Source organism: Piliocolobus tephrosceles, chromosome 10 (assembly GCF_002776525.5).
Source record: "Piliocolobus tephrosceles isolate RC106 chromosome 10, ASM277652v3, whole genome shotgun sequence".
Lineage (NCBI taxonomy): Eukaryota > Metazoa > Chordata > Mammalia > Primates > Cercopithecidae > Piliocolobus > Piliocolobus tephrosceles.
In genome coordinates this window covers 130,231,771-130,244,601 of record NC_045443.1, presented here as the reverse complement: position 1 = coordinate 130,244,601, position 12,831 = coordinate 130,231,771, and the positions used below count along the sequence as shown (strand labels likewise).

Below are 12,831 nucleotides of genomic sequence, written 5' to 3'. Positions count from 1 at the left end.
TCAAGTGATCCTCTGGCCTCAGTCTCTCAAAGTGCTGGGATTACAAGCGTGAACCACTGCACCTGGCCTAAAGGTGTTTTTTTTTTTTTTTTTTTAATACTAAGGAGAGTTTGGTGTTCAAGTAATTTTCTAATAAGACTCCACCAAATTTAATGTATTTCATAGAAATGATGGCAACCCTTGTTAACTTTTTTCTTCTGACTAGTTTTTGCTCTATTTAGATATTTTTCAACTTTTTCCTCTCCTGAATGTCTAAAAGGGGTTGGTGAACTACAGCACACGAGGCAGGCTTGGTCACCAGCCTCCAGTGAGTTTTGCTTTCTCTGCAGGTGTGTGATGAGATTAAGAGCAAACTCGCCTCCCTGAAGGACGTGCCCAGCCGCATCGAGTGTCCGCTCATCTACCACCTGGACGTGGGGGCCATGTACCCCAACATCATCCTGACCAACCGCCTGCAGGTGAGACTTTACTTCCTGCCTCAGAGTCGGAGCTGTCTCTGCCCAGCCCTAAGTGCTTTCTCACCCCTCGCAGCCCTCTGCCATGGTGGACGAAGCCACCTGTGCTGCCTGTGACTTCAATAAGCCTGGAGCAAACTGCCAGCGGAAGATGGCCTGGCAGTGGAGGGGCGAGTTCAGTAAGTGTTGGCCGCCTGGATGGGCACTCAGTGGGAAACGGATGGGTGAGTGTCGGCCACGTTTCACCATACACACTCGGTGGGAAGCTGGTGCATCTGTGCCTCCTTTTGAACTTGCTCCCATTGCCTCCTTCCCAGTGCCAGCCAGTCGCAGCGAATACCATCGGATCCAGCACCAGCTGGAGTCGGAGAAGTTCCCCGCCTTGTTCCCAGAGGGGCCAGCTCGGGCCTTTCACGAACTGTCCCGCGAGGAGCAGGCGAAATACGAGAAGAGGAGGCTGGCAGGTGAGTGCCTTGGCATGGTCGCGGCTGTAAAGATGTGGCTCCTGCTCCCACTTTCTGTTCTTGCTGGGCTGTGTTGGTCCATCCCAGCTGGGGCCGCAGAGGTGTTGTCACTGGAAGTGCTCTGGGTCACTGTAAGCTGTGCTCTCGCTGCAGGATCCTTTATTTGCTTCCCCTTCTGCAGGTATTAGACACTGCTGTTCTGTGGTCTTGGGGTATCTGGCCTGTTCCTACCCCTGGGCTGTCCTATTTCTGTCTTCCTTTTTTTTTTAAAAAAAAAAAAAAAAAACAAGGTCTCACTCTGTCACCCAGGCTGGAGTGCAGTGATGTGATCTTGGCTCACGGCAGCCTCGACCTCCCAGGTGCCGGCAATCCTCCCATCTCAGCCTCCTAAGTAGCTGGGACTACAGGTGTGTGCCACCATGCCTGGCTAATTTTTTGTATTTTTTGTAGAGCTGGGGTCTTGCCATGTTGCCCAGGCTGGTCTCAAACTCCTGGGATCAAGTGATCCGCCTGCCTCGGCCTCTTAAAGTGCTGAGATTAGAGGTGTGAGCCACCGTGCCCGGCCTCCTTTTTCAATATGAGAAACTAGCAGTATATCTGAGCTGTTGCTCCTTTGTGGTGACGTAGAAGCCATGTTCTTCAGCGCCCCTGTGCCCTGGCTCCCTCTGCTCTGGGAGATCTCACCCACCTGCTCTGCCCCTCTCCATCATGCTTAGATTACTGCCGGAAAGCCTACAAGAAGATCCACATCACCAAGGTGGAAGAGCGCCTCACCACCATCTGCCAGCGGGAAAACTCCTTCTACGTGGATACCGTGCGTGCCTTCCGGGACAGGCGCTATGAGTTCAAAGGGCTCCACAAGGTGAGTTCTGAGGTGCTGCAAGCTTTGGCCTCTGTAAGGGCAGTTTCAGTTGGCTCATGAAATGGGCACTCTTGGCTCCTTGCCTGGGATCCTCCAAGCAGACACCTGTGCTCGGATGATAACATGCAGTTGTTTTTGACTTGGAAGAGTTGATGGCCACAAAGGACGTAGACCATCATCCATCCTGGTCCAAGGCCTCAGAGGGACCCTAAAGGATGATTTCTGAAGTGATTATTTAGAGCAGGGGTCAGCAAGCTACAGCTGGCTGGCCGTTTGAGTACATCAAGTTTTACGAACCCAACTGCCTTCACCTATTGCTTGTCTCTTTCCCGCTGTCACGGGAGGTGAGGAGTTCCGAGAAACTCTAAGGTCTTCTCATCTGTGGTATTCACCATCCAGCCCTTCGTGTTTAACTGACGTATTTCATCCAGTAGGAACATGGAAAATGCATAGCAACACCTCTGTTTTGGTATCAATGGGTCATTATTTTATATCTAATCAGATTGAGCAATTTTTTTTCCGAGAGACCTTCACTGTAGACTCAGCACGGCCCCTGCTGTGCAGCCCTCTGGCATCCTGCACTGCCCTGCTGAACTCATTGTCATACGTTCTTTTTTATAATGATAAGGCAGACATAATATGATATTTAGTGTTTTTAAGTGCTCAGTTCAGGGGCATGAAACATATTCATACTGTTGTGCAACTATCACCACTATCTACCTCCAGAACTCTTCGCCTTCTCAAATGGAAACTCTTGTCTCCATTAAACCATAGCTCCCCACCTCCTCCCCGGCCCCTAGCGACCCCCATTCCACTTTCTGTCTCTGAATTCCACGACTCTAGGGATGTCATGTAAGCGAACCATGCAGTATTTGTATATTTGTGACTGACTTTTTCACTTAGCATGATGCTTTCTTTTTTGGAGACGGGATCTCACTCTGTCACCCAGGTTGGGGTACAGTGGTGTGACCTTGGCTCACTGCAGCCTCCATCTCCAGGCTCAAGTGATCCTCCCACCTCAGCCTCTCCAGTACTTGGGACCACGCCTGATTTTTGTATTTTTGGTAGAGACGGGGTTTCACCATGTTGCCCAACCTGGTCTCAAGGTCCTGAACTCAGGTCATCTATCCACTCCAGCCTCCCACAGGGCTGGGATTACAGGCATGAGCCACCGCACCCAGCCTTAGCACGATGTTTTCAAGATTTATCGACATACAGCATGTATCCATACTGGATTTTTGTAAATGGCTGAACAACATTTCGTTGTGTGGATTTGTCACATTTTGTTTATCCCTTCCTACATGGATGTTCACTTGGCTTGCTTCCACCTTTTGGCTATTGCGAGTAATCCTGGTTTGAACATGGGGTACAAGTATGTCTTCAGGTCTCTGCTTTCGGGTTTTTGGATATGCACTCAGCAGTATAGTTGTTGGGTCGTGTGGTAGTTCTGCACTTACCTTTTAAGGAACTGCCGTACTTCCTCACTTTATTTTAATTAAGCAATTGCTACATTACTTGTTCATCTGTCTCCCTCGTCAAATAAGCACCAAAAGTGTAGTGACGGCCTCGTGCTTCAGAGTACAGTGGAGTTCCTGGCACATGCTAGGCACTCAGTAATTATCTTAATGAATTTGTTTTTGTTCTTTAAATACCAAGCCTTTAAAAACCTTGTCTCATGTTGGATGGGGAATTTGATGAGACATCTGCGGTCTTAGCTGCATTTCTTTATTGATTGATTTTACCAGGGACCTCCCGAGTAGCTTTTGTTCCCTAGAAAGTGTGCTGAAGAGTTTAGAGATCTCAGGCCATAAAATCTGCAATGTTCAAATGATTCTGTCAACACAGAGAGAGACAGAATAAAGGAAGTGTGACAAAATATTGACAATTGGCCAGTCTAGGAGAAGAATGTACAGTCTTCTTTGTACTGGTATTTTAGGTTTTCTACAGATTTGAAAATTTTCAAAATACTAAAAACCTGGGCCATTGACTTTGTAGAATGTGAGACGGAAGAATCTGTGAGGTGCTGCATGTTCATGTGCTTCTCAGGTGTGGAAAAAGAAGCTCTCGGCGGCCGTGGAGGTGGGCGACGCGGCCGAGGTGAAGCGCTGCAAGAACATGGAGGTGCTGTACGACTCGCTGCAGCTGGCCCACAAGTGCATCCTGAACTCCTTCTACGGCTATGTCATGCGCAAGGGGTAGGTGGGGCCCAGGCCCAGGAGAGGCTCATGGGAGGAATGGATGAGTCCACGTTTAGGGCGGCTTCAGGTGTAGGTTGCCACGCATGGAGGGCTGTTCATCTGATTCAAGGAATATTGGAGGGAGCAGGCTTTGGGCTGGGGTGGGGCTGGGAGGTTGAGGAGAATAGGGGCCACACTGACTTTGAGGGTCTGGGCATCCATGAGTGATGCGTGCTGTGGGGTGTATGTGTCTCTGCATCGTGGGCTGGAGACACGACTTGCGATTTTCCAGCGTGTTTATGTCTCATGGTGGATCCTCACTCAGGGACTTGTAGTCTAGGGCAGTTGCTTCACATCACGTCTGTGTGTCAGGGAGGGACAGAGAAGCAACTGACAAGGGGCATGGGGCTGGTGCCGGGAGGGGGAGGGTGGGGCAGCTGACATCAGGGCTGGGACCCAGGCTGGAGGAGGGTCAGGCCTGGTAGGTAGGCCTGGGCTTTCTCTGAGAAGCTGGAGGTGAGAATGGGGCTTGGGAGGAGGTGTGAAGAGAGTAGAGAAGGTGTGAATGGTCCTGGGTAGTATTAAGAGTCCTGCTGAGGCTGGAGTCCTGAACGGATGCAGTGGCACATATTGCACCCTTTCAGATCCTTCCTGAGCCGTGCTGGGCACCAAGGTGAGGACAGAGAAGTGTCCTCGGACACAGCCAGATTCTACCTTAGTTCTGTCCTGGTACATGCACGTTTGGCTGCCTCCCTTGTCCCTGTCACGTCTCTCCTTGTCCTCCTCCCTACTCCTTACTGCCTCTGATACCCCCTGGAGGAGCCATGCCAGCCCCACCCACCAGTTTGTGGTGTCCTCTCAGGGCTCGCTGGTACTCCATGGAGATGGCTGGCATCGTCTGCTTCACAGGGGCCAACATCATCACCCAGGCGCGGGAGCTGATCGAGCAAATTGGGTGAGCGCAGAAGGGGAGCCGTGGGGCTGGGAGCAGGTCCTGGGAGCAAGCGTGGGCAGGAAGGAAGGAGGGAAGGAAGGAAGGCTGGAGGCCACACACGGGGCGGGAAGGAAAGGGGAACTCATGACCTTGCTCCTCTCTTTCTCTGAAGGAGGCCCTTAGAGCTGGACACAGATGGAATATGGTGCGTCCTGCCTAATAGCTTCCCAGAAAATTTTGTCTTCAAGACGACCAATGCGAAGAAGCCCAAGGTGACCATCTCCTACCCAGGCGCCATGTTGAACATCATGGTCAAGGTTAGTCTGGGGCCTCCGGTCCTGAGGCGCTGGCCGGCCTGGTGTCAGTGCCCTGACGTCACTGGCTCTGCAGCACCTCACAGTGTGCGTGCCTTCCTGGCACCCAGCACCCTCCCAGCACTGCTCACATTGCTTTTCTATAGCCTGAAGACCATGGTCAGAAGGTATCAAGTGATTCCACTCCTTTCTCTTTCAGCATAGCACCCAGACTTTTTTGCTTTTAACTTTTTATTTTGAAATAATTTTAAACTTACAGGAAATTACAAAAATAGTAGAGAGAATTTCTGTCTCCCCGTCCACCTGCTTCCCCTAACGCTGACCTCGCATAAACCATGGTGCGCTTGTCAAAACTAAGAAACCTATGTCTGTGCCCCTGTAACTGCACCGCAGACCTCACCTGGATTCCCCGTTTTCCCACCACAGCCCCTCCTCTCTCCCAGGATCCCGGCAAGGACCCACGTGGAGATGAGTTGTCCTGTCCTGGTCCTTGTGTCACGACCTCAACCTTTGGTGGTGCCGGCCAGGCAATGGTTGGCTGTCCCTTGATCAGGGGTTGTCTGTTGTTTCTCGTGACTAGACTGAGGTGATTTGGGTTTTTGGAGCAACTCCACAGTGGTGACACCCTCCCCATGTTCTCAGGTGCATCGTGTTGGTTTGTGGTGGTGTGGTGATGTGGGTGTATTGTGGGGATGGCTTAGTCTCCTGCCTGAGGGGCTTCTGCAGGCCTTACTGTGGCGCTCCTGTGCCCCCTCCTATGCAGCTCTTCAGTCGTAAATACACACCCAGTGGGGAGGAATAAGCGTCCCTGGAGGAGGGCTATCAGAGTTTCTGGACATGTATTAGAGCCATCACAGCAGCAAATAAATATTGTGGAGCAGGTGCTTTGAGACCGTGCGTCCCCAGCTGCTCCGTAAGCTTCTGTCCACTGTGTTAGCGTTGCTGGTGGGCTGTGTTTGCTGGTGGGCCGCACCTGAAGCAGTTATAGCTGGGGTTTCCTGTGGTGGTTTTTCCCTGGCAATTGTCTGTTTCCCCCATTCCTTCTACTGTATTAATTGGGATCCTGTAGGGAAACGTTGTTATCCTTCTTTCCCATTTGTTCTCACTTATTTGTCTGCTCATTGACATCAGTGTGGATTTGCGGATCCGAGTGGACATCCTGGGGTTATTGTTCTTAGGACCAGAGTGGCTTCCTGCTCCACATGTTCCCCTTGGGCCACTGGGGCCTGCTGGTTTGTGGCGTGTTCTTGGGACGTGCCCTCTTCTTGTCTTTGTTTCTGGAGCACTTTCTTGCTTCTTGGTACAGTAAAGTCCACCAACCTCATCTTGTATTTTCCCTGCTCCAACCCGGAGTCAGCCAGTTCTCCAAGAAGAATGATGTAAAAACCCGAGATGGGGCGCTGGCTGTGCTCACTGTTCCTGGGAGTGTCATAGCTTCCGGTCTCTCACAGTGGAGGCGGCCAGGAAGTATGTCTCTAGTAACGCACGCACACAGAGCTGTTTATTTCTGTGTCTGTCTGCCTGGATGCGTTTAAACACATGAATCTGCCCCTTTCTTATTAGTGGCTTCTTTCTCCTGCAGTGATAAACCCGTTTCTAATTTCTCAATATATGTGTTTGCTCAATCCTAGAGTACATGTAAAGTAGTTTTAGAATTGCTAACAGACTTGTGCCCCATGAGAAGTAATTTCACTGCCACTGTACAGCGTGTGTAGGTAGTTACTTTTGTTTCCAGCCTTACCCTGTCCTGTCAGCAAAGTTCACAGGGCAACTCCTTCCTCCCCACGCTGTCAGCATGTTGTGCTGTACGTCCACAGTGCTGTTGGGCTCATTTTGGTGCGGTCTGCACCCCTCTTGGGATCCCAGCACCATGACTGGATGGTTTGTAATTTGCACACAGTGACGTTCACTCTGTAGCATACAGTGCTGTGGGTTTGGACAGGTGCATAGTGTGTGTGTCCAGCACCACAAAGCAACACAGAACAGCTGCAAACGTTTTGTCAGCAAATCCTCTCCCTACCCCGAAACCCTGGCAACCCCCCATGTGTTTTTTGTACTATAATTTTGCTTTGTTGAAAATGTCATGTAAATGGAAGCGTATGGCCTGTAGCCTTTTCGGTCTGGCTTCTTGGACCTAACAGATACACCTGAGTTTTCACCACTTGGTTGTGTGCGTCAGAACTTCCTTCTTTCATGCTGCCAAGTGGTGTCGGTCATGTGGAAAAGCCTCAGTTTGCCAATCCATCCGCTCCTGGAGGGGCACCAGGTGGTCTCCAGGTTTGGGCCGTCATAAGTGAAGCTCTTCACTCTCGTTTCTCAGGAAGGCTTCACCAATGACCAGTACCAGGAGCTGGCCGAGCCGTCCTCACTCACCTATGTCACCCGCTCAGAGAACAGCATCTTTTTTGAGGTTGATGGGCCCTACCTTGCCATGATTCTTCCAGCCTCCAAGGAGGAAGGCAAGAAACTGAAGAAGAGGTGGGACTCTCATGGCTTTTGTGCTTTAGAAAGTACATGGATTGAGATAGATTAAATTTAACCCAGAAAGGAGGTTGGATCAGGAGCCAGGATAGAAACAGACCTGGGTTCTTGTGGTCTTACTGATTCCATTTGCACCAGCTCTGTCTGCCCGCTGCTGTATTCTGGCTCTGTGGCTACAGGCCCTTCAGTCATTTTCCTTCTAGAGAAGCAGTGGCCTGAGGGAGAGAGATGTTTGCTGCCTGGTGGATGACAAGTGGAGGGTTGGAAAGGGAAGAGGCAGGCAGAGAGGATGAGGCACAGCTGGTGGCTCCCCAGTGCTCCTTGCCACTGCTGTGCTTGCCTTTGTTTTTTTTTCAGGTATGCTGTGTTCAATGAAGACGGTTCTCTGGCTGAGCTCAAGGGCTTTGAGGTCAAACGCCGCGGGGAGCTGCAGCTGATTAAGATCTTCCAGTCCTCGGTGTTCGAGGCCTTCCTCAAGGGCAGCACGCTGGAAGAGGTGTATGGCTCTGTAGCCAAGGTGGCTGACTACTGGCTGGATGTGCTGTACAGCAAGGTAAGGGCTGTACCCTCCATCCTCACCTGCTCTGAAGGACGAAGGACCCTGCAAGAAGGGGACCCCGTGCTTCTTGGGCTCCTGGAGACCAAGATGACTAAAGAACTCAGGGCCAATCCTGATGAAATCCCAAGATCTCCTGAGCACAATTATCCCTTGGAGTTCCCCTCAGCTTCTGCATCCAGGGACACAACTCTGTGAAGGAAACGTTTTTCCAAATAGCGTGATAAGCCCGGCATGGTGATGCGTGCTTGTGGTCCCAGCTACTTGGGAGGATCACTTGAGACCAGGAAGTAGAGGCCACAGTGAGCTGTGATTGCAGCACTGCACTCCAGCCTGAGATATTTGCTTATTTCTATGTTACTTTGTATTTTTTATGTTTTTCAGGCTACATAACATTTTATCAGTTTACATACCTTAATTTACATAACTAGTCCACGATTATTTACTACCAGTTAGGTTTCACATTTCCGTTGTTACACATGGTGTTGCATTGAACATCTCGGTGCATGTTTCCCAGGCACAAGCATCTTGGGTAGAAGGAATACTAGAACACTACAGTGCTTTCCTGACTAGCTTTGCTGTGTGGGCTTCTGTTTCTTATCATATTGTCTTGTATAGAGCAACACATATGTGCAAGGGAGCACTGGGGGTTTCACACAGAATATTCATGAGCCTAGCACCCCTTACAGGATGTGGGGGGGCCCGTGGTCAGGAACATGTGTGCAAAGCAGCAGCTCCAGCTGGATGTGGACGCCACACTGGAACTGCTCAGGCCACTCTCCAGCAGGCCGGAGTTTCTCTTTTCTCTCTTCTGGCTCTTCCTGCCCCTTCTTTCTCTTCCTTTCAAGGAGAAAAACTTCCTGTCTTAGGCGGAGCAACATCCTTTTCTGCAGCCTTGGTGCTCTTCAGTAAATTCTTCTTGATATTCTGTGCACAGTTTAATAAAACAAGCCAAGTCAGGCGTGGTGGCTCACGCCTGTAATCCCAGCACTTGGGGAGACGTAGGCGGGCAGATCACTTGAGGTCAGGAGCTGGAGACCAGCGTGGCCAACATGGCAAAACCCTTTCTCTACTAAAAATATAAAAATTAGCTGGATGTGGTGGCGTGTGCCTGTAATCTTAGCTACTTGGGAGGCTGAGGCACGAGAATCGCTCGAACCCTGGAGGGGAGGTTTTAGTGAGCTGAGATTGCACCACAGCGCTCCAGCCCGGGTGACAGAACGAGACCGTGTCTGAAGAAAATAAAAATTAAAGTTTTATGTGTGTGTGTTTTAAAGTATTGCCACACGGGCATATGAGAGAGCTCTTTGAAATTGCAGCCTTCTGCGTCTCAGGCTAGAGAAGGGCATGGCCTGGAGGAGCACAGTCCAGGGTGAGTCCGGACTCTGCCCCTTGATTTCTGCAGTGTTTTACGCGTTGTCTTTCTCTAGGCAGCCAACATGCCTGACTCTGAGCTGTTCGAGCTCATCTCTGAGAACCGTTCCATGTCTCGGAAGCTGGAAGATTACGGGGAGCAGAAGTCTACATCCATCAGCACAGCAAAGCGCCTGGCTGAGTTCCTGGGAGACCAGATGGTCAAGGATGCAGGGCTGAGTTGCCGCTACATCATCTCCCGCAAGCCCGAGGGCTCCCCTGTCACGGAGAGGTGAGGGGTTCCTTACAGGTTTGGGCTGTGTTTAATACCAAGTTTGGGGATGGCGTAAGTGTCCATCAACCGGAAATGGGTAATTGTTATTTAGTAGGGAATGAGATACACTATACCAGAGTTCAAATGGTTGAATTGCAGCTACAGGTTACAGCACTGACAGTTTGAAACCATGTTGGAGAAAAAAGCAAAAATCAGGTTGAAGGAAGACCCTTATGCCTCCATGTATGTAAAACTTAAAAACATGAAAACTGCTCTTTTTTTTTTTTTTGGTGGTTATATACAAATAGGGCCAGTACAAATGCCTGCATGGGGTTGATGATAAACACCAGAATAAAGGTTGTCTTTACTTCTGTGTGAGGAGGGGATAGGTTGGGGTCACACAGGGCTTCACTCTAATCATCTCAGGAAGTCGAAGTGGCCAAGTGTTGGAGCTTGATGGAGCCGAGTGGATGCATAGTGTGCGTGTCTTCTTTAAGTCTCCTTATGTTTGCAGTATTCAGCACAGATGTTTCCTCCAGTGAAAGAGAAGCACTGACGGTTGCCAGTTGCTTTGCTAGTGACGTGAAAACAGGCTCATTCTTTCTAGAAAGCAGCCTGAGTCTTCTGTATGTTTCTCAGCGAGGAACATGTGGACACAGTTATGAACGTGCACCTGTTTGCCTGTACGCATGCACGTGGTTACTCAGTGAGAAACACAGACATGTTTACGCACACATGCACATCTTTGCCTATACGCATGCACGTGGTTACTCAGTGAAAAACGTAGACATGTTTACGCACACACATGCATTTACCTGTATGCATGCACATGGTTACACCATGAGGAACATGTAGACATGGTTACATACACATGTGCATGTGTTTACACATACACATGCACGTGTTACTCACCGAGGAACCTGTAGGCATGTTTGTGCATACATAGGCATGCAGATGCATACATTGATATTTGTGAACAGCTGTTACAAGTCCTTATTTCCATGTCCATTTGATAAGAATTATGATCAGATTTTGGGTGATTTTCACTGTTACTGAGCTATGTGCCTGTCTTCCTCACCCAGGGCCATCCCACTTGCCATTTTCCAAGCAGAACCTATGGTGAGGAAGCACTTTCTCCGGAAATGGCTCAAGAGCTCTTCCCTTCAAGACTTTGATATTCGAGCAGTGAGTGCCAGTTGCATTTTCTACTCTTCAAAGTTTAAAGGAAAGCTAGACAGAGCAGAATATGTCTGAGTTGGATTATGTTTTTTGTCTGGCGTCTTCACTCCTGACTTCCTCCTTTCTGATAAGTAATAGGTGAGCAACTAATAACCCTTTAGGGCAAACTGAAAACATGAAGTGCCTAGGGCCCTTTAGCTATTCTATTGGATGGACTAAGACCAGGGGTGATGGCTCAGCCACCTACTAGCTCTGTGATCTGGAGGAGTCAGTGAAGCTCCCTGCCTTAGTATCCTCTGCTGTGCAATGGGCACCTTTCATCATAGAGTTTCTGAGAGGATTAAATAAGACACAGTGTTTAGCCCTGTGCTCCGCACGAAGTGAGCCTCACACATGGCTGCTGCCACCTACTATTCTCTGCCTGTTTCCTGCACACACAGATTCTGGATTGGGACTACTACATTGAGCGGCTGGGAAGCGCCATCCAGAAGATCATCACCATCCCCGCAGCCCTGCAGCAGGTAAGGGCGGGGTCGGCGGCATGGGCTGTGGGGCTGAAAACCGTGCAGTTAGATCTCTCCCTGATGGTGTTGGCCTCACACAGGTAAAGAACCCAGTGCCACGCGTCAAACACCCCGACTGGCTGCACAAAAAACTGCTGGAGAAGAATGATGTCTACAAGCAGAAGAAGATCAGTGAGCTCTTCACCCTGGAGGGCAGGAGACAGGTGATGGTGGGGCCGCCGAGGCCGGGCCGGGCGGGATCCTCGTGGCACAGGACACCAGGCTCCTTGCACTGCTGTGTGTGCTATAGTGAAGCTTCTGTTCAAGTGTTGAAAGTGGACTTTTTCTGAAAACGTGCCCCTTGGCACTTTACTCTCTAACTCGGCATGTCACTCTTTTGTTAATAGGACACCATTGTGAGCCTCAGGTGAGGGTAAAGAACTGTCTCCTTATATGAAAATACTAGGGTGTTGGCCGGGCGCGGTGGCTCAAGCCTGTAATCCCAGCACTTTGGGAGGCCGAGATGGGCGGATCACGAGGTCAGGAGATCGAGACCATCCTGGCTAACACAGTGAAACCCCGTCTCTACTAAAAATACAAAAAAACTAGCCGGGCGAGGTGGCGGGCACCTGTAGTCCCAGCTACTCCGGAGGCTGAGGCAGGAGAATGGCATGGACCCGGGAGGCGGAGCTTGCAGTGAGCTGAGATCCAGCCACTGCACTCCAGCCCGGGCAACAGAGCAAGACTCCGTCTCAAAAAAAAAAAAGAAAGAAAATATTAGGGTGTACTAATTAGACTCAGTGCCTTGGGCAGATCACTGTCTCTTGAAGCCCCGGTTTTCTGAACGTGAAATGAATATCTTTCCTGTGGAAACGCTTGGAGACACAGGACACAGTGTAATAAAAGGTACAGTGAAAGTCAGAAGAGCAAAAGGAAAATTCTTAGGTGCTGAAAATTAAAAGTAAACTATAAATTAGAGCAGTATACAAACTCACATGATAAGAAAAAGGTTCTTTGGCAGGACGCTGGGGCTTACACTGTAATCCCAGCAGTTTGGGAGGCCAAGGTGGGCGGATCATGAGGTCAGGAGATCAAGACCATCCTGGCTAACACGGTGAAACCCCGTCTCTACTAAAAATACAAAAAATTAGCCGGGCGTGGTGGCAGGCACCTGTAGTCCCAGCTACTCGGGAGGCTGAGGCAGGAGAATGGCGTGAATCCGGGAGGCAGAGCTTGCAGTGAGCTGAGATCGTACCACTGCACTCCAGCCTGGGCGACA

At 50.1% G+C, this 12,831-nt stretch overlaps 1 protein-coding gene across 1 annotated transcript in view; it reads left to right on the top strand.

The window, feature by feature from the left end:
* The window catches only part of POLE (DNA polymerase epsilon, catalytic subunit), a 66,657-nt gene that overhangs the window by 20,695 nt on the left and 33,131 nt on the right, over positions 1 to 12,831 (top strand). Inside the window, exons 17-29 of the mRNA XM_023196783.3 lie at positions 330 to 458; positions 532 to 634; positions 773 to 919; positions 1,636 to 1,781; positions 3,828 to 3,976; positions 4,821 to 4,913; positions 5,065 to 5,209; positions 7,527 to 7,684; positions 8,045 to 8,240; positions 9,674 to 9,888; positions 10,953 to 11,055; positions 11,490 to 11,570; positions 11,654 to 11,776. Coding sequence (XP_023052551.1) covers positions 330 to 458; positions 532 to 634; positions 773 to 919; positions 1,636 to 1,781; positions 3,828 to 3,976; positions 4,821 to 4,913; positions 5,065 to 5,209; positions 7,527 to 7,684; positions 8,045 to 8,240; positions 9,674 to 9,888; positions 10,953 to 11,055; positions 11,490 to 11,570; positions 11,654 to 11,776 — 1,788 coding nt within the window. The remainder of the gene's footprint in view (positions 1 to 329; positions 459 to 531; positions 635 to 772; positions 920 to 1,635; positions 1,782 to 3,827; positions 3,977 to 4,820; positions 4,914 to 5,064; positions 5,210 to 7,526; positions 7,685 to 8,044; positions 8,241 to 9,673; positions 9,889 to 10,952; positions 11,056 to 11,489; positions 11,571 to 11,653; positions 11,777 to 12,831) is intronic.